Consider the following 22445-nt stretch of genomic DNA (forward strand, 5'->3'; position numbering starts at 1 on the left):
CAAGGGGTCTGAATACTTTCCAAATGCACTGTAGCTCTCGTCTAGCAATAGATAGTTGTTTTGGCTGTATAGCATCATTTAATAAGATTACCAACGGTTAGCTAGGATATATCAGTCAGCAAACCACTGTTTCTAGGCAGTCATTGAAAATAAGAATTTGTTCTTAATTAACTGACTTGCCTAGTTAAATAAAGGTAAAATAAAAATAAAATAAATAAATACAATTTACGGTAACAGCAGTTCATTAATAAGTCAACGCACACTAAATCTTATAATTGAGAAATCTTGCCCTTTCTTGGTACTGTGGCACGGTATGGGCAGCTTTAAATCAATTAATTAATGGATAATAGATTCATAAAATGGAGTTAGAAGGGTGGCCTACTTTGAAAGGACAGGAAGTGTTGGCTGTGCACTTCACTAGGCATTCCACATTTAACCCCACCCACATTTGAACATTCAAATATCATGTAGTTATGGGGTTTTATATTGAAAAACAACTCATTAAGCCATGTCCATGTTCCCCATTGCTCCATTTGAACTCGGAAAACAAAATATCAAAACATACATGGTCAGTAATCTTACCTCAGGAAACTTGATTTCATTTGTCCATGAAGAAGGCTAATTATCCTGACCGCTGTAACGACATTAGACACAAATGTTCTGTCAATCTTCAAGATCAACATAAATTCCTGCACTTTGGCTGTTAAGTCTCATGAATTATCACAAAAGCTCTTTATCACTTGACTGTCATTCAGAAAAGGATTTCCTTAATCAGACGCTGGTGCAGGATAATGTCTCCACATAACTAAACAGACGCTGGTGCGGGATAATGTCTCCACATAACTAAACAGACACTGGTGCGGGATAATGTCTCCACATAACTAAACAGACACTGGTGCATAACTAAACAGGGATAATGTCTCCACATAACTAAACAGACACTGGTGATAATGGGATAATGTCTCCACATAACTAAACAGACACTGGATAATGTCTCCACATAACTAAACAGACGCTGGTGCGGGATAATGTCTCCACATAACTGCTGGTGGGATAATGTCTCCACATAACTAAACAGACACTAAACAGACGCTGGTGCGGGATAATGTCTCCACATAACTAAACAGACGCTGGTGCGGGATAATGTCTCCACATAACTAAACAGACGCTGGTGCGGGATAATGTCTCCACATAACTAAACAGACACTGGTGCGGGATAATGTCTCCACATAACTAAACAGACACTGGTGCGGGATAATGTCATAACTAAACACATAACTAAAACAGACTGGTGCTGGTCTCCACATAACTAAACAGACGCTGGTGCGGGATAATGTCTCCACATAACTAAACAGACGCTGGTGCGGGATAATGTCTCCACATAACTAAACAGACGCTGGTGCGGGATAATGTCTCCACATAACTAAACAGACGCTGGTGCGGGATAATGTCTCCACATAACTAAACAGACACTGGTGCGGGATAATGTCTAAACACATAACTAAACAGACGCTGGTGCGGGATAATGTCTCCACATAACTAAACAGACGCTGGTGCTGGGATAATGTCTCCACATAACTAAACAGACGCTGGTGCGGGATAATGTCTCCACATAACTAAACAGACTGGTGCGGGATAATGTCTCCACATAACTAAACAGACGCTGGTGCGGGATAATGTCTCCACATAACTAAACAGATAATGCTGGTAAACAGACGCTGGTGTGGGATAATGTCTCCACATAACTAAACAGACTGGTGCGGGATAATGCTGGTGGGATAATGTCTCCACATAACTGGTGCGGGATAAACAGACAACTAAACAGACGCTGGTGCGGGATAATGTCTCCACATAACTAAACAGACGCTGCGGGATAATGTCTCCACATAACTAAACAGACGCTGGTGCGGGATAATGTCTCCACATAACTAAACAGACGCTGGTGCGGGATAATGTCTCCACATAACTAAACAGACGCTGGTGCGGGATAATGTCTCCACATAACTAAACAGACACTGGTGCGGGATAATGTCTCCACATAACTAAAACAGACACTGGTGCGGGATAATGTCTCCACATAACTAAACAGACACTGGTGCGGGATAATGTCTCCACATAACTAAACAGACACTGGTGCGGGATAATGTCTCCACATAACTAAACAGACACTAATGCGCTGGTGCGGGATAATGTCTCCACATAACTAAACAGACGCTGGTGCGGGATAATGTCTCCACATAACTGGTGCGGGATAATGTCTCCACATAACTAAACAGACAGCTGGTGCGGGATAATGTCTCCACACAGACGCTGGTGCGGGATAATGTCTCCACATAACTAAACAGACACTGGTGCGGGATAATGTCTCCACATAACTAAACAGACGCTGGTGCGGGATAATGTCTCCACATAACTAAACAGACACTGGTGCGGGATAATGTCTCCACATAACTAAACAGACGCTGGTGCGGGATAATGTCTCCACATAACTAAACAGACGCTGGTGCGGGATAATGTCTCCACATAACTAAACAGACGCTGGTGCGGGATAATGTCTCCACATAACTAAACAGACGCTGGTGCGGGATAATGTCTCCACATAACTAAACAGACGCTGGTGCGGGATAATGTCTCCACATAACTAAACAGACACTGGTGCGGGATAATGTCTCCACATAACTAAACAGACACTGGTGCGGGATAATGTCTCCACATAACTAAACAGACACTGGTGCGGGATAATGTCTCCACATAACTAAACAGACTGGTGCGGGATAATGTCTCCACATAACTAAACAGACGCTGGTGCGGGATAATGTCTCCACATAACTAAACAGACACTGGTGCGGGATAATGTCTCCACATAACTAAACAGACACTGGTGCGGGATAATGTCTCCACATAACTAAACAGACACTGGATAATGTCTCCACATAACGGGATGCGGGATAATGTCTCCACATAACTAAACAGACACTGGATAATGCGGGATAATGTAATGTCTCCACATAACTAAACAGACGCTGGTGCGGGATAATGTCTCCACATAACTAAACAGACGCTGGTGCGGGATAATGTCTCCACATAACTAAACAGACGGGATAATGTCTCCACATAACTGGTGCGGGATAATGTCTCCACATAACTAAACAGACTGGTGCTGGTGCTGGTGGATAATGTCTCCACATAACTAAACAGACTGGTGCTGGTGCTGGTGCGGGATAATGTCTCCACAGACGCTGGTGCGGGATAATGTCTCCACATAACTAAACAGACACTGGTGCGGGATAATGTCTCCACATAACTAAACAGGTGCGGGATAATGTCTCCACATAACTAAACAGACGCTGGTGCGGGATAATGATAAACAATGTCTCCACATAACTAAACAGACGCTGGTGCGGGATAATGTCTCCACATAACTAAACAGACACTGGTGCGGGATAATGTCTCCACATAACTAAACAGACACTAAACAGACGCTGGTGCGGGATAATGTCTCCACATAACTAAACAGACACTGGTGCGGGATAATGTCTCCACATAACTAAACAGACACTGGTGCGGGATAATGTCTCCACATAACTAAACAGACGCTGGTGCGGGATAATGTCTCCACATAACTAAACAGATAATGTCTCCACATAACTAAACAGACACTGGTGCGGGATAATGTCTCCACATAACTAAACAGACACTGGTGCGGGATAATGTCTCCACATAACTAAACAGACACTGGTGCGGGATAATGTCTCCACATAACTAAACAGACACTGGTGCAGGATAATGTCTCCACATAACTAAACAGACACTGGTGCAGGATAATGTCTCCACATAACTAAACAGACACTGGTGCAGGATAATGTCTCCACATAACTAAACAGACACTGGTGCAGGATAATGTCTCCACATAACTAAACAGACACTGGTGCAGGATAATGTCTCCACATAACTAAACAGACGCTGCGGGGTGCTGGTGGGATAACATAACTAAACAGACACTGGTGCGGGATAATGTCTCCACATAACTAAACAGACACTGGTGCGGGATAATGTCTAACTAAACACATAACTAAACAGACACTGGTGCGGGATAATGTCTCCACATAACTAAACAGACGCTGGTGCGGGATAATGTCTCCACATAACTAAACAGACGCTGGATAATGTCTCCACATAACTAAACAGACGCTGGTGCGGGATAATGTCTCCACATAACTAAACAGACACTGGTGCAGGATAATGTCTCCACATAACTAAACAGACACTGGTGCGGGATAATGTCTCCACATAACTAAACAGACGCTGGTGCGGGATAATGTCTCCACATAACTAAACAGACACTGGTGCGGGATAATGTCTCCACATAACTAAACAGACACTGGTGCAGGATAATGTCTCCACATAACTAAACAGACACTGGTGCGGGATAATGTCTCCACATAACTAAACAGACGCTGGTGCGGGATAATGTCTCCACATAACTAAACAGACACTGGTGCGGGATAATGTCTCCACATAACTAAACAGACACTGGTGCGGGATAATGTCTCCACATAACTAAACAGACACTGATAATGTCTCCACATAACTAAACAGACACTGGGGATAATGTCTCCACATAACTAAACAGACACTGGTGCGGGATAATGTCTCCACATAACTAAACAGACACTGGTGCTGGTGGATAATGTCTCCACATAACTAAACAGACACTGGTAAACAGACGGGATAATGTCTCCACATAACTAAACAGACACTGGTAAACAGACACTGGTGGGATAATGTCTCCACATAACTAAACAGACACTGGTGCGGGATAATGTCTCCACATAACTAAACAGACACTGGTGCGGGATAATGTCTCCACATAACTAAACAGCTGGTGGATAATGTCTCCACATAACTAAACAGACACTGATAATGTCTCCACATAACTGCGGGATAATGTAACTCCACATAACTAAACAGACGCTGGTGCGGGATAATGTCTCCACATAACTAAACAGACACTGGTGCGGGATAATGTCTCCACATAACTAAACAGACGCTGGTGCGGGATAATGTCTCCACATAACTAAACAGACGCTGGTGCGGGATAATGTCTCCACATAACTAAACAGACACTGGTGCGGGATAATGTCTCCACATAACTAAACAGACGCTGGTGCGGGATAATGTCTCCACATAACTAAACAGACGCTGGTGCGGGATAATGTCTCCACATAACTAAACAGACGCTGGTGCGGGATAATGTCTCCACATAACTAAACAGACACTGGTGCGGGATAATCTCCACATAACTAAACACGGGATAACTATAACTAAACACTGGTGCGGGATAATGTCTCCACATAACTAAACAGACACTGGTGCGGGATAATGTCTCCACATAACTAATAACTAAACAGACTAAACAGCTGGTGCGGGATAATGTCTCCACATAAACTACTGGTGCGGGACAGACACTAAACAGGCTGGTGGATAATGTAACTAAACAGACACCACATAATGTCTCCACATAACTAAACAGACACTGGTGCGGGATAATGTCTCCACGGGATAACTAAACAGACGCTGGTGCGGGATAATGTCTCCACATAACTAAACAGACACTGGTGCGGGATAATGTCTCCACATAACTAAACAGACACTGTCTCCACATAACTAAACAGACACTGGTGCGGGATAATGTCTCCACATAACTAAACAGACACTGGTGCGGGATAATGTCTCCACATAACTAAACAGACACTGGTGCGGGATAATGTCTCCACATAACTAAACAGACACTGGTGCGGGATAATGTCTCCACATAACTAAACAGACACTGGTGCGGGATAATGTCTCCACATAACTAAACAGACACTGGTGCGGGATAATGTCTCCACATAACTAAACAGACACTGGTGCGGGATAATGTCTCCACATAACTAAACAGACACTGGTGCGGGATAATGTCTCCACATAACTAAACAGACATGTCTCCACATAACTAAACAGACACTGGTGCGGGATAATGTCTCCACATAACTAAACAGACACTGGTGCGGGAAATGTCTCCACATAACTAAACAGACGCTGGTGCGGGATAATGTCTCCACATAACTAAACAGACAGACACTGGATAATGTCTCCACATAACTAAACAGCGGGATAATGTCTCCACATAACTAAACAGACACTGGTGCGGGATAATGTCTCCACATAACTAAACAGACACTGGTGCGGGATAATGTCTCCACATAACTGCTGGTGGGATAATGTCTCCACATAACTAAACAGACTGGTGCGGGATAATGTCTCCACATAACTGGTGCGGGGATAATGTCTCCACATAACTAAACAGACACTGGTGCGGGATAATGTCTCCACATAACTAAACAGACGCTGGTGCGGGATAATGTCTCCACATAACTAAACAGACACTGGTGCGGGGATAAACAGAACTGTCTCTCCACATAACTAAACAGACGCTGGTGAGGGATAATGTCTCCACATAACTAAACAGACGCTGATAATGTCTCCACATAACTAAAGAGACGCTGGTGAGAGATAATGTCTCCACATAACTAAACAGACGCTGGTGAGAGATAATGTCTCCGCATAACTAAACAGACACTGGTGCGGGATAATGTCTCCACATAACTAAACAGACACTGGTGCGGGATAATGTCTCCACATAACTAAACAGACACTGGTGCGGGATAATGTCTCCACATAACTAAACAGCTCGACATCAAATATGTATCAAACTATTGTGCACATTTATTAAAAGAACCCTGTAAACGACCGTATCAATATTTTTTTATTAATCGTATTGAAGTTACTCAATCATATACATTGTTTTGGATGTGTGTGCCCATGAAAACTGTTTTCACAGCGTAACATAGGGAGAGAGAAAATGTTACAGTTCACTTTAGAGATCTCCATACAAAACAGAGTCCAACAGCAATGTCCGGGAATCTGACGTGATTAAGGTCAGTGTGTAATTCAGTTGTTAAATGCTTAGTATATGATATAACAGCAGTATCATAAATGTAAGGAAAGAATAGTAGTGTTCATGTCACATGGTTTTTGCCAAATCTGCGAAGACCAAGCATGAGAAAGGGTTGATTCAACTCATACATTTTATTGAATGTATCTATAGTGAACAAAAATATAAATGCAATATGGAACCATTTCAAAGATTTACTCAGTTACAGTTTATGTAAGGAAATCAGTGAATTGAAATAAATTCATTTGGGCCTAATCCAGGGTTGCCCAACCCTCTTCCTGAAGATCCTCTGTCCTGTAGGTTCAGCCCAACCCTCTTCCTGAAGATCCTCTGTCCTGTAGGTTCAGCCCAACCCTCTTCCTGAAGATCCTCTGTCCTGTAGGTTCAGTCCAACCCTAATTTAGCATATCTGATTCAGCGAGTTAAGGTCTTGTTGAGCAGCTAATTAGTAGAATCAGGTGTGTTAAATTAGGGTTGGACTGAAAACCCACAGGACGGTAGATCTCCAGGAAGAGGGTTGGGCAGCCCTACCCTAATCTATGGATTTCACATGACTGGGAATACAGATATGCATCTATTGGTCACAGATACCTTAAAGAAAGGTAGGGGTGTGGATCAGAAAATCACCATTTGCCTCATGCAACGCGACACATCTCTTTCACATAGAGTCGATCAGGCTGTTGATTGTGGCCTGTGGAATGTTGTCCCCACTCCTCTTCAATGGCTGTGTGAAGTTGCTGGATATTGGCGGGAACTGGAACACGCTGTTGTACACGTCAATCCAAAGCATCCCTACATGCTCAATGGGTGACATGTCTGGTGAGTATGAAGGCCATGGAAGAACTGGGACATTTTCAGCTTCCAGGAATTGTGTACAGATCCTTGCGACATGGGGCCATTCATTATCATGCTGAAACATGAGGTGATGGCGGCGGACGAATGGAACGATAATCATGGCATCTCTGTGCATTCAAATTTCCATCTATAAAATGCATTTGTGTTCATAGCTTATGAATGTTCAATTCTCTGGCAACAGGTCTGGTGGATATTCCTGCAGTCAGCATGCCAATTACACACTCCCTCAAAATGTGAGACATCTGTGGCATTGTGTTGTGTGACAAAACTGCACATTTTAGAGTGGCCTTTTATTGTCCCCAGCACAAGGTGCACCTGTGTAATAATCATGTTTAAACAGCTTTTTGATATGCCACATATGTCAGATGGCAAAGGAGAAATGCTCTCTAACAGGGATGTAAACCAGTTTGTGCACAAAATTGAAGAGAAATATGCTTTTTTGTGCATATGGAACATTTCTGGGATCTTTTATTCCAGCTCATAAAAACATGGGACCAACACTTTACAGGTTGCATTTATATTTGTATTCTTTATCTTAATGAATTCACATGAAAATAAAAAGGCTAATTATTTTTAATGACTTTGTAGCAGCTCTATTATAAGAACTTGTATCCCAGTATATAGAAAGACCCATGCACAGAATACCCCTGTTGTCCACTTTTTAATCCACTAGATGGCAGTCATGTGCTACCACCACTACTGAATGTTGAAAGATGGATTTAGCAGTTTCAAAGGGTAACGGTGAGCATAAAGCCCATTTTCCTGTTGTTGTTTTTGTAGCCTAGAGTAAAACAAAGTGAAACACACCAATCCCATTCCTAATTTAAATGTAGTAAATCTCACTCGTTTGCCCCCGGTCACAAAAATAAGCCATACAGGTTGACCAATTTGCAACTTCAAATCAAATGTTATTCACATTTTTTAAATTGATTTTACCTTTATTTAACTAGGCAAGTCAGTTAAGAACAAATTCTTATTTTCAATGACTGCCTAGGAACATGCGCCGAATACAATAGGTGTTGTAGACCTTACAGTGAAATGCTTACTTACGAGCCCCTAACCAAAAATGCAGTTTCAAAAAATACAGATAAGAATAAGAGATAAAAGTAACAAGTAATTAAAGAGCAGCAGTGAAATAACAGTACCAAAATGTTCTTGCTGCTCCAACAGGATATCCTAACGATAAAAGTGTACACCGCTAAAAGTAGAGACTGGGTTAAAAATCTCTCGTAGGGTGTTTGACATATATTTGGTGGGTGCTACGGTGGCCCAAAGGTTCCATGGCCACAATAACACTAAATGAGGGAGTACAGGAGGGGGTTGAGCATGCACCCTTCTGGGTTCCCTGTATTGAGGATCAGCGTAGTGGAGGTGTTGTTTCCTACCTTCACCACCTGGGGGCAGCCAATCAGGAAGCCCGGGAAACCGTTGCAAAGGGGGCAGGGTTCAGACCCAGGGACTTATACTTAATGATGCGCTTGGATGGTACTATGGTGTTGAAGGCTGAGCTATAGTCAATGAATAGTATTCTTACATAGGTATTCCTTTTGTCCAGATGGAATAGAGCAGTGTGCAGTGTGATGGTGATTGCATCGTCTGTGGATCTATTGGGGGCGGTATGCAAATTGAAGTGGGTCTAGAGTGTCACGAAAGGTGGAGATGACATGATCCTTAACTAGCCTCCCAAAGCACTTCATGATGACAGAAGTGAGTGCTATGGGGATATAGTCATTTAGTTCAGTTACCTTTGCTTTCTTGGTTACAGGGTCAATGGTGGACATCTTGAAGTAAGTGGGGACAGCAGACTAGGATAGGGATAGATTGAATATGCCCGTAAACACTCCAGCCAGCTGGTCTGCACATGCTCTGAGGACACGGCTAGGGATGCCATCTGGGCCGGCAGCCTTGCGATGGTTAACACGCCTAAATGCCTTACTCACATTGGCCACAGAGAACAAGAGTCCTAAGTCCTAGGGAGCGGGCCGCGTCGGTAGCACTGTGTTATCCTCAAAGCGGGCGAAGAAGGTATTTAGCTTGTCCGGGAGAAAGATGGCTGGTTTCCCCTTCATAATCCGTGATTGTAGATCCTGCCACATACGTCTCGTGTCTGAGCCGTTGAATTGCGACTCCACTTTGTCTCTGTACTGACGTTTTGGCTGTTTGATTGCCTTATGGAATAACTACACTGTTTGTATTCAACCATATTCCCAGTCACCTTTCCGTGGTTAAATACGGTTGTTTGCGCTTTCAGTTTTGCTCAAATTCTGCCATCTATCCACGTTTTTGATTTTGTCTAGGTTTTAATAGTCACAGTGGGAACAACCTCCCCTATACACTTCCTGATAAACTCTGTCACTGTGTCCGTATATAAGTCAATGTTATTTTCAGAGGCAACCTGGAACATGGATTCCGATTGTCAGACCAGCGTTGAATATACCTTAGCACGGGTACTTCCTGTTTGAGTTTCTGACAATAGGAATGGAGGAGCAGGATGGAATCGTGATCTGATTTGCCGAAGGGAGGGCCTTGGAGCCATCCCGGAAGGGGAAGTAACAATGGTCGAGTTTAATGTGCAAGTACTCCAGGCAATGTGTTGATAGAACTTTGGTAGCTTTATCCTTATTTGTTTTGTTAAAATCCCCAGCCACAACAAATGCAGCCTCAGGATATGTGGTTAGAAGTTTGCACAAAGTTCAATGTAGTTCCTTGAGGGCCGTCGTGGTATCGGCTCGAGGGAGAATATTCACGGCTGTGATGATTACCGAAGATAATTCTCTTGGGAGGTAATATGGTCGGCAATTAATTGTGAGATATATTCTAGGTCTGGTGAAGAAAATGACTAGTACGTTATCACAATCACACCATGAGTAGTTAATCAACATACACACCCACCTTTCTTCTTCCCGGAGAGTTCTTTATTCCTGTCTGCATGATGTACCGAGAACCCAGCTGGCAGTACAGCCGGAAAGAGCCTTGATTCAGTGAAACAGAGTATTACAGTTCCTGATGTCTCTCTGGAAGGAGCTCCTCGCCCTGAGCTCGGCTCCTTTATTGGCCAGGGACTGAACATTAGCGAGTAATATACTCTGAAGTGGTGGCTGGTGTGCACGCCTCCTGAGTCGGACTAGTGGTCCACTCTGAATACCTCTTCTCCACCGGATACATCTTGGGGCAGCCTCTGGCATAAGTTCAATTGTCCTCAGGATGCAATTAGGGAAAGTCGTATTTCTGGTTGTAATGCTTGTGAGTTACCGTCGCTTTGAGTTATTTATGTTATGTAATAAAACAAAAAACGTTCTGAGCTAATAATGTAAGATATAATACACACAAAAACCTAAATACTGCAAAGTTGCTTAGGAGCTAAAAGCAGAGCTGCCATGTCTGTTGGCACCATTTTTATTCATGTGCAAGCCAACTTTGTTCAGTTGTAGTTGAGTTTGTTCTATTGGCATGCTACCTTCATGATAAGTTCTGCATCTTAGCTAACATGAGTATGTGTATCTTCCTGTCACACTCACATAGTCTAGTCCATTGTTGTTTCTGCCAACCTAGGCTTTTAATACACCTCCTAAACGCATTAATATTCTATGAAGGGGTGTGTACTTCAGGATATGAACAAAGCAAAAAAAGAAAATCAAAACATTGAATACATTGTGTTATTTGTTTTCTGTTATTCCATGTCCAATTTTGACACAATAAATGAGAAAACAAGTCGATTTAAGGGTTTTGTTTTTAAAATGCAGAAAACGAAAACGAGTTGTTTTTTTCGAAGTCGCCTTATTCATACACATATGGGTCACCAGGTCTCAGTTCGGGGGTGGATCACTTATCCTCACTCAAAATTGCACTGGATAACCTTTCAAACTGCATTCCAACTCCGCAGGAGCAATGACATCCTACAAGCTCACCTATTTCAACATGCGAGGTAGAGCAGAGCTGCCTCGGTATATCTTTGCCTATGCTGGAATAGCCTTCGAGGATCGACGGGTAGAGTGGAGTGACTGGCCATCGATTAAGAAGAGTGAGTAATGTTTTAGTAACCAGATCACTTCAAACACATTGACAAGACAATTAGCTACTGAGCAGTTATGAGCTAATAGAGGAGCTATAAGAAAAAAACGGTATGCGACTGTATGGATTTTATGATCCCGACCCCTATTTACCCTGGTATGGCCCCGATTTCCAGTGTTGTAGGTACCAACTCGGAGGAAAGTTTGAATCAACGTGGAAAAGTTACCAACGTAAGGGAAGTTAGTATTTTCACCCAACTTTTAACTTAAATGCAATAACATGGTGACATTTTTGTTGAATTCACGTTAGTTTACAACTCAACCAAATGTACATCAAAACTAAAACGTTTAACTGACGTCTGTGACCAGTGAGACTCGGTCTCAATCTCGTTGTCGGATACATTTTTACTCGGTCAGTAGGTTTTCATGAGAGTGAAGTCATATCGTATATATAAAAGAATCAAGACAGCAGTGATAGAAACATTAAGTTTCGTTACAATGTTATAATTTTCCTACGGATAATGTGTTCATTAGACATGGTGGGATATTTTTTGTGTTAGTAAATGTAACAAGCGAGAAATAGCGTTGGAAACAATTTTTTTGCGCAATTTTTAAAAATAATAACCATCATATCGAAGGAAAGCATATATGGTGTGTGGTCGGTCGTACACTACGACTCGGGAAACGATGCAGTTTATTAGGCTATAGATACACAGTACATTATGAATTTGACAGGGTGTTGAACGTGCACGCTTTGACTTTGATGCTGATTTCCAATAAATATCGAGGGACTTATTCTGGTGACATGATGGTCGATGCTTGACTGCCGCCGTTTGACAAATACAAATATTCTCGCTCTTATCCATAATCTCATCATGCAGACTCCCTTCCTGCACTGCGTCTGCGAGCTGTTGACTAGAGCGCATGTGCATAGACAGACCAGAGTCGGCATATTTGGTATTTAACGCAACCTTTTTGGAGGGACAGAACTATCCGTAGAGCTGAAAATGCGATGGAAACACATTGAACATTAGATTTGTATTCGGTACAAATCAATTTGGTGGAATCACACCACTGGAGGGAAATGTGCATATTTTCGTTATGCTGATTTTAGAATATTCGCATGAAAATCTGTCGTCAATTGGATGGAAACCTAGATACTGAGGACTCCTCCAATTTCTTCCAGAGACCAGCCCAGTAAAAAAAAACTCATTATCAGCTCCCAATTCAGCCAGTGCATAAAACCGTTAGTCAGTCAAATATCCTCACCCCTTAAATTACGAAAAAAGATTGCAGTATAACTGCAGTATGCGGCAAATACTGGTCCAAAATAATGTATTTTTACTGCAGTAATTTCAGTGTAACTGCAGTAAAGCTTCAGTTCAACTGCAGTAGTTCTGCATTTACTACGTCCACAATACCACAGTCAACTGCAGTTACTAAACGGCAATCTTTTTTTGTAAGGGTTTTATCACACAATATCTTATCGCCTATTGAAACCTGGACCTGGACTTTACTCATATAGCATTACTGCACCTGGGAAATAGTTTGAAAGTGCCACACTCACTATTATTAAGGGAGACCGGGGGAAGTTGTAACATGTTTGGTCTTTTTATCTTTATAGACCTGTTTGTGTCAGTGAGTATTTGTAAAGTGACTCTCTATTTGTCCCCAGCATGCATTTCTTTCACCATTCTGAATGCATAAAGAATCCATATATTCTTTTGAAATATGAACACAGAAATACCGGACATTTTTACCTCTTATGGCAGCGATTTTACAAAATTACAATCATGGTCTTGAATTGGACTCACATTCTTCTGGTCTTGAATTGGACTAACATTCTTCTGGTCTTGACTCTGTCTCGGTCCCCTTGCCCCCCTCACGATCTTTGGTTTTGACTCCGATTCGATTTGCTCCGGTCTCGAATCGGTCTCACTTTAGGTGGTCTCAAACACAACACTGATATTTTCCATCTTCTGGTTAGAAGTGTTGATGACGAACAACAGCATACTTATTAACACTCTCTCAGCCTTTCCATTAGGAAAGCTCCCAGTGCTAGAGGTGAATGGACTCCCTCTGACTCAGAGTCTGGCCATTGCACGGTTCCTGGCAAAGGAAGCAGGTAATAATAATAATATAGACTAATACATTTAAATTGTAAAGTGCTTTTCATTAGTGTTCCCAAAGCTCTACATAGGCAGAAATACAATAAAAACATTTTGAATCAAGGCAGGAAATAGCAAGAATAGGCTAGGTGCTAAAAAGATGAGGACTATAAGAAAGTCTAGAAATGTGTTTCATGGCCTGTTTTTAAAAGTTCAGATTGATGCAGTGACTCTCAGATGACCACGGAGAGCATTCCATAGACTCGGGGCAAGGGAGCAGAAGGCTCGGTCCTCCGTTGTGACGGAGATGTGTCTTATATTAGAATCCTATATTTGAAAGATAGCCAACTACTGTATGCTAGTAATGACTAGTATTCCCCAACATGCACAGCTCCGATCTTAAAGGCCCCCCACTGCACATTTTTATCTCGATATCAAATCATTTCTGGTCAACAATCAAGTACCTTACTGCGATTGTTTTCAATCAAAATTGTAAAAAAAAAGAAAGAAAAATAGCTTCTTAGCAAGAGCAATTTCTCAAGCAATAATTTAGCTTGGACTGGTCTGAGTGGGGAGGGGAAAACTAGCTGTTATTGGTAGAGAGGTTTGGATCTCTTTCTTATTGGTCTATTAAAATGATTTACCACCTGGGGATGTCTCCAGGCAGGCCACAACTACATCCCCCCCAAAACAGGCTGAAATGTCAGGCAGTCTTTTCAAACAGCTCTTACACTAAAAGGGCATTATCATTCATTTTCACAGTATTGCAGCCTCATAGTGTGGAAATATATACACACAACACAGGAAACTGCATTGTATCTTTTAACAATATATTGAATAATCTTGTTATGGTGAAACAGGGGAAGTAGCAAGAAGAGGATATTCCAGAACATTCTGTTCTCCTCTTGCATTTAATGAAATTTAAAAGGCAAGAGAGGAACATAAAACGCTTGGGAACTCAGTAGCCACTGTGCTTTTGTAACAACTGTTCATTCCCTTCCTGGCATAACTGTTTTTTCCCCCAGGGCTTGTGGGTAACAGCAGACTAGCCGAGGCCCAGGCAGATGCTCTGGTCGACACTCTCAACGACTTCACCCTCTTAATCCCATGGAGAGAGGACAACCCACAGATCAAAGTAGGAAAGGCACGGACACCCAATCCCAAATCGACACTTACAGTGCATTCGGAAAGTATTCAGACCCTGTGACCTTTTCCACATTTTGTTACGTTACAGCCTTATTCTAAAATATATCGTTTTTTTTACCTTATGCACAATACCCCATAATGACAAAGAAAAAAAATGCTTTGTATACATTTTTTTCTAATTTACAAAACTGGACATATCACACTTACATAAGTATTCAGACTCTTGACTCAGTACTTTGTTGAAGCGCCTTTGGCAGCTGTTACAGCCTCGAGTCTTCTTTGGTATGACGCTACAAGCTTGGCACACCTGTATTTGGAGAGTTTCTCCCATTCTTCTCTGCAGATCCTCTCAAGCTCTGTCATGTTGGATGGGGAGCATCGGTACACAGCAATTTTCAGGTCTCTCCAGAGATGTTAGATCGGGTTCAGTCCCTGCCGCTAAAACACATCCCCACAGCATGATGCTGCCACCACCACGCTTCACCGTAGGGATGGTGCCAGGTTTCCTCCAGATGTGACGCTTGGCATTCAGGCCAAATAGCTCAATCTTGGTTTCATCAGACCAGAGAATCTTGTTTCTCATGTTCAGAGTCCTTTAGGTGCCTTATGGCAAACTCCAAGCGGTCTGTCATGTGCCTTTTACTGAGGAGTGGCTTCCGTCTGGCCATTCTAACATAAAGGCCTGATTTGGTGGAGTGCTGCAGAGATAGTTGTCCTTCTGGAAGGTTCTTCATCTCCACAGAGGAACTCTGGAGCTCGGCTAGAATGACCATCGTGTTCTTTGTCACCTCCCTGACCGGGCGGCCAGCTCGAGGTAGAGTCTTGGTGGTTCCAAACTCCTTTCATTTAAGAATGATGGAGGCCATTGTGTTCTTTGGGACCTTCAATGCTGCAGAAATGTCTTGGTAGCCTTCCCCAGATCTGTGTCTCAATACAATCCTGTCTTTGAGCTCTACGGACAACCTCATAACTTGGGTTTTTGCTCAGACATGCACAACTGTGGGAGCTTATATAGACATGTGTGCCTTTCCAAATCATGTCCAATTAATTGAATTTACCACAGGTGGACTCCAATAAAGTTGTAGAAACATCAAGGATGATCAATGTTAACAGGATGCACCTGAGCTCAATGTCGAGTCTCATAGCAAACGGTCTGAATACTTACGTAAATAAGGTATTTCATTTTTATATAAATGTGCAAAAATGTATACAAGTTTTTTGCTTTGTCAATATGGGGTATTGTGTGTATATTGTTGAGGAAAATGTTCTATTTAATCCATTTTAAAATAAGTCTAACGTAACAAAATGAGGAAAAAGTCCAGGGGTTTGAATACCTTCCAAGTGCACAGTATGCCCAATGCAGTTATGAAGATCTGAGAGGATTTGATATTGGAAAACCTCCATCTAGTGCTAGCCTATCAGAAGGCAAGGTAGAGCTATTAGCTCATTCTCCCAGATCTCAACAAGTGCATAGGGTCTAGTGGTCCATTTAGGATTGGACCAGAGATATGTTCATGAAGTGTTTGACAATGCCTTGACAATCATTCATAACATAATCTGAGTCTAGGACACTGTACACTCATGACCACTCCTCGAATAAATAGCATTCTCAATGGAAAATCTCCATTTCCTTTTTTCCAGGACAGATGTTTTTTTGTTGTCAGGGAAACCCATCCCAAGAAATCAAGTCATTAATAGTGACTTTAGTTTAAACCACAGTAGGGCTCAACCTCTGCATGCTGAATGATTCACAATGCTCACCTGAGTGAGAACCCTGTTTTGTTCTGCAGACACAGAAGATTGACATGCTTTTCCAAAGCCACGCCCCCAAGTTACTGGACCATCTCCAGTGTCATTTGGGAGACAGGAAGTGGTTAGTGGGTGATTCGGTAAGTTGAAAGGAGGGGGGCTCTCCACTGTAATTCAGTCCCATAATTTTGGCCAATGACATCGGTTTGTTAACATGACTCATGAGACATCTAAATAGTGTGAGGAGCTATAGGACTATGGGCTCATTGTAACAGCATCAATGGAACAGAGTTATTCCCATGTGTTGGATGTTTGGTACCATTCCATAGATTCCATTCCAGCCATTTACAATGAACCTGTCCTCCTAAAGTTTGGACACACCTTCTCATTCAAGGGTTTCTCTTTATTTGACTATTGTCTACATTGTAGAATAATAGCGATGACATCAAAACTATGGAATCATGTAGTAACCAAAAAAAGCGTTAAATAAATCTAATTTGAGATTCTTCAAAGTAGCCACCCTTTGCCTTGATGACAGCTTTGCACACTTGGCAAGAACAGCTAAAATAAGCAAAGAGAAACAACAGCCCATCATTACTTTAAGACATGAAGGTCAGTCAATCCAAAAAATGTCAAGGACTTTGAAATGTAAAAAAAAATATACAAATAACCTGGAATGAGTAAGTGTCCAAACTTTTGACTGGTACTTTATACTCAACAGTGGATATTAAAATGTGTCTGTGAGATCTATATCCTCTTGAGACTAGGGGAGCAGTATTTAGATTTTTGGATGAAAACCATACCCAAAATGAAACTGCCTATTTCTCATGCCCAGAATCTAGAATATGCATATAATTGTCAGATTAGGATAGAAAACACTCTAAAGTTTCCAAAACTGTTAAAATATTGTCTGTGAGTATAACAGAACTGATATTGCAGGCAAAAACCTGAAGAAAATCAATGGGTGCACCAAGAGGATATCATATCGAGAGAGCGAGTTGAAGTCGGAAGTTTACATAAACTAGTTTTAATGACTCCAACCTAAGTGTTTCAACCACAACGACATATTGTACAGATATTGTTTTACGAGAATTCTGAAAAACTACACACCATTTATTATAACTTTACGGAGTAAAACTACACACCATTTATTATAACTTTACGGAGTAAAACTACACACCATTTATTATAACTTTACGGAGTAAAACTACACACCATTTATTATAACTTTACGGAGTAAAACTACACACCATTTATTATAACTTTACGGAGTAAAACTACACAAAACCATCAGATAATAATTGTATGATTCTAATAAATTTCATACAGTCATAAGGTTTCAGAGTGGAATTATTTCATCATTATCTTCCAACATTTAAATTACTTTAAACTCTCTGGGATATGTGGGGCGCTAGCACCAAATTCAAATAAATTACTTTAAAAATCAAACTTTCATGAAATCACACATGTAAGATACCAAATTAAAGCTACACGTGTTGTGAATCCAGCCAACATGTCAGATTTCAGAAAGGCTTTTCGGCGAAAGCAAACAATGCTATTATGAGGGTAGCACCTCTGTAAACAAAGAGAGAAAGCATATTTCAACCCCGCAGGCGCGACAAAACGCAGAAATAAAAATATAAATCATGCCTTACCTTTGACAAGCTTCTTTTGTTGGCACTCCAATATGTCCCATAAACATCAGAAATGGTCCTTTTGTTCGATTAATTCCATCGATATATATATCCAAAATGTCCATTTATTTGGCGCGTTTGATCCAGAAAAACACTGGTTCCAACTTGCGCAACTTGACTACTAAATATCTCAAAAGTTACCTGTAAACTTTGCCAAAACATTTCAAACTACTTTTGTAATACAACTTTGGGTATTTTTTAACGTAAATAATCGATAAAAGTGAAGATGGGATGATCTGTGTTCAATACAGGAGGAAAACAAACTGTAGTTAGCTTTCTGGTCACGCGCCTCTAACAGTACACTTGAAGTGACCCTCGTTTTGAACAGGGCTACTTCTTCATTCCACAAAGAAAAAACCTCAACCAATTTCTAAAGACTGTGGACATCCAGTGGAAGCGGTAGGAACTGCAAGAAGGACCCTTAGAAATCTGGATTCCCAATAAAAACCCATTGAAAAGAGTTACCTCCAAACAAACAAAAAAATCTGAATGTTTTTTCCTTGGGGTTTCGCCTGCTACAAACGTTCAGTTACTCACAGACATGATTCAAACAGTTTTAGAAACTTCAGCGTGTTTTCTATCCAAATCTAATAACATATCTACTAATAATATACATATCTTATCTTCTGGGGATGAGTACCAGGCAGTTGAATTTGAGCATGCATTTTATTTTTTTAAACCTTTATTTAAATAGGCAAGTCAGTTAAGAACAAATTCTTATTTTCAATGACGGCCTATGAACAGTGGGTTAACTGCCTGTTCAGGGGCAGAACAGTCATATATGACAGACAGATTTGTACCTTGTCAGCTCGGGGGTTTGAACTTGCAACATTCCGGTTACAAGTCCAACGCTCTAACCACTAGGCTACTCTGCCGCCCCGTCACATTTCATTCGGACGTGAAAATACTGCCCCGTCACCAAGAAGTTAACAGTGTGAGAATCTCCCTAACCCGGAACGACGTTGGGCCAAATGTGCGTCGCCCCATGGACCTCCCAGGATCTCTGGTGGCACAGCTAGCACTGCCTTAGACCACTGCGCCACCCAGGAGGCGCTAAAAATATAACTGTTTGGCCATAATGTATAAACATGTATACGCAGGGCCCCGCTGTAAAAGAGACCTTGGTCTCAGTCTGTGTTCCTTGTTGAAATACAGGTATAACGAAAAAGGGGGAGGCTTGCAAGCCGAAGAACATCAACCCAACCGTGAAGCACGGGGGTGCTTTGCTGCAGGAGGGACTGGTGCACTTCACAAAATAGATGGCATCATGAGGATGGAACATTATGTGGATATATTGACACAACATCAAGACATCTTCTTGATGTATATATACATCAGTCAGGAAGTTAAAGCTTGGTCAAAAATGGGTTTTCCAAATGGACAATGAACCCAAGCATACTTCCAAAGTTGTGGAAAATGGCTTAAGGACAACAAAGTCAAGGTATTGGAGTGGCCATCACAAAGCCCTGACCTCAATCCCATAGAATATTGTGGGCAGAACTGAAAAGGCGTGTGCGAGCAAGGAGGCCTACAAACCTGACTCAGTTACACCAGCTCTGTCAGGAGGAAGGGGCCAAAATTCACCCAACTTATTGTGGAAGGCTACCCAAAACATTTGACCCAAGTTAAACAATTTAAAGGCAATGATACCAAATACTAAGAGTTTTTGTAAACTTCTGACCCACTGGGAATGTGATGAGTGAAATAAAAGCTGAAATAAATCACACTATTATTCTGACATGTCACATTCTTAAAATAAAGTGGTGATCCTAACTGACCCAAGACAGGTAATTTTTACTGATTAAATGTCAGGAATTGGAAAAAAAAATGAGTTTAAATGTATTTGACTAACGTGTGAGTAAACTTGACTTCAACTGTGTGTGTGTGTGTATATATATATATATATATATATATATATACACACACACACACATACACGGTCAGGGTCGAATTGCTGCAAAAAAAACATGACCTTTCTTTGGCCAAGAAACAAGAGTAATGGACATTAGACCGGTGTTAATCAGTCCTTTGGTCTGAGTCCAAATTTAGATTTTTGGTTCCAACCGGCGTATCTTTGTGAGACACTGATTAGGTGAACGGATGATCTCCGCATGTGTGGTTCCCACCGTGAAGCATGGAAGAGGTGTGATGGTGCTTTGCTGGTGACACTCAGTGATTTATTTAGAATTCAGGGCACACTTAACCAGCATGGCTACCACAGCATTCTGCAGCAATACGCCATCCCATCTGGTTTGCGCTTAGTGGGACTATCATTTGTTTTTCAACAGGACAATGACCCAACGCACCTCCAGGCTGTGTCAGGGCTATTTGACCAAGAAGGAGAGTGATGGAGTGCTGCATCAAATGACCTGGCCTCAACCCAATTGAGATGCTTTGGGATGAGTTGTACCGCAAAGTTAAGGAAAAGCAGCCAACAAGTGCTCAGCATTTGTGGGAACTCCTTCAAGACTGTTGGAAAAGCATTCCAGGTGAAGCTGGTTGAGAATGCCAATTGTGCAAAGCTGTCAAGGCAAAAGTGTGGCTACTTTGAAGAATCTAAAATATATTTATATTTGTTTAACACTTTTTTGGAGAACAAAGAGAAACACAGAGACTGACAGAAAGCGTGACAGCAGAGACCGACTGCACAACAGGGAGGTAACAGAGGCTCAGTTAGTGGTGAGTTGTATTTGTCTTACTCAGCTGGTTAAAAAGAGAGGACTACGTTTCATAAGTTACTGGTAAAGTAAAAGTTGATAAATGCTGTAGTATAGTGTACTGGAAGGTGTGGGGGCGCGCAACTTACTGTATGATAGAGAAATGAACATTCTCTGGAAATAGTTCTGGTGGACATTCCTGCAGTCAGCATGCCAATTGCATGCTCCTGCAAAACTTGACCATCTGTGGCATTGTGTTGACAACTGTGCCTTTTATTGCACCCAGCACAAGGTGCACCTGTGTATCGATTCTGTTAACTCAGCTTCTTGATATGCCACACCTGTGAGGTGGATGGATTATTTTGGCAAAGGAGAAATACTCACAGGGATGCAAACAAATGTGCACAAAATTTGAGAATAAGCATTTTGTGCGTATGAATTTTTTTTAGGATGCATTTAAGCTCATGAAACATGGGACCAACACTTTACAGGTTACATTTATTGGTGTGTTTAGTTACAGGATTACCTCACACCCCTTAAACTATTCAGCAATCATTTGAAAATTAGTTTCCATAATTTGACTAAATAAAATAATCCACCTGTCGAACAGAAAAATTTAGATCTTTAGAAAATGTCTCATATCTGCAGTCATTTTGTTGTTGTTGCGACATTGCTTTTGTAGAATTAACCTGGGTGGGTCAATGGAAACCTGCCAATTGTCCTGTGAGTTGACAGGATAGCATACAGATCTGGGACCAAGCCATGTCAGTTTCCCCAACTGCCTCGCTCAATGTGGCCACCATAGTCTGACATACCTTACCTTATTCTATTTGGTGCAGGAGACCTGGGCTGATCTGTACTGCCACGTGTGCTTCACTACCTTCAGTGTGCTGAGCCCGGGCTTTGCTGATCACCATCCTGCCCTGTGTGGCCTGACTGACCGGGTGGAGGCCATCCCGAACATCGCTAAGTGGATCCAGTGCAGACCTACAACAGAGTTCTAAAACCTGAGCCCAGTTCAGTAGAGACAAAACACGATAAATGTTCTGAAGCTTAGAATTGGTCCAATAATTCTCATTTAAATGTTTCAGTTTCAAATGTGTTTGCATTTCCGTGCTTACTGAACACAAACCACAACTTACCCTGCAATGAGGAATGTGTATGCAGGAAGTACTGATGTGAGGCACATTACTGTAGCAGTATAGCCAGACATGACAAAATGAAGATTG

General features: G+C 41.7%; 1 protein-coding gene across 3 annotated transcripts; it reads left to right on the forward strand.

The window, feature by feature from the left end:
* The first annotated feature begins 11618 nt into the window (after positions 1–11618).
* LOC118371126 (hematopoietic prostaglandin D synthase-like) lies at positions 11619–22323 on the forward strand. Of its 3 annotated transcripts, none has more exons than XM_035756447.2 (5): positions 11619–11873; positions 13907–13987; positions 14996–15105; positions 16907–17005; positions 22056–22323. In XM_035756447.2, exons 1-5 carry the CDS (start codon positions 11741–11743, stop codon positions 22218–22220), a joined length of 588 nt encoding a protein of 195 aa, XP_035612340.1. In that variant the 5' UTR covers positions 11619–11740; the 3' UTR covers positions 22221–22323. The 3 variants fall into 3 exon arrangements, with proteins under 3 accessions (XP_035612340.1, XP_035612341.1, XP_035612339.1); XM_035756446.2 differs by having other exon boundaries at positions 11629–11873; positions 13895–13987; XM_035756448.2 differs by lacking the exon at positions 13907–13987 and having other exon boundaries at positions 11621–11873.
* Positions 22324–22445: the final 122 nt, after the last annotated feature.

The sequence above is a fragment of the Oncorhynchus keta genome, chromosome 14, assembly GCF_023373465.1.
Source record: "Oncorhynchus keta strain PuntledgeMale-10-30-2019 chromosome 14, Oket_V2, whole genome shotgun sequence".
Classification (NCBI taxonomy): domain Eukaryota; kingdom Metazoa; phylum Chordata; class Actinopteri; order Salmoniformes; family Salmonidae; genus Oncorhynchus; species Oncorhynchus keta.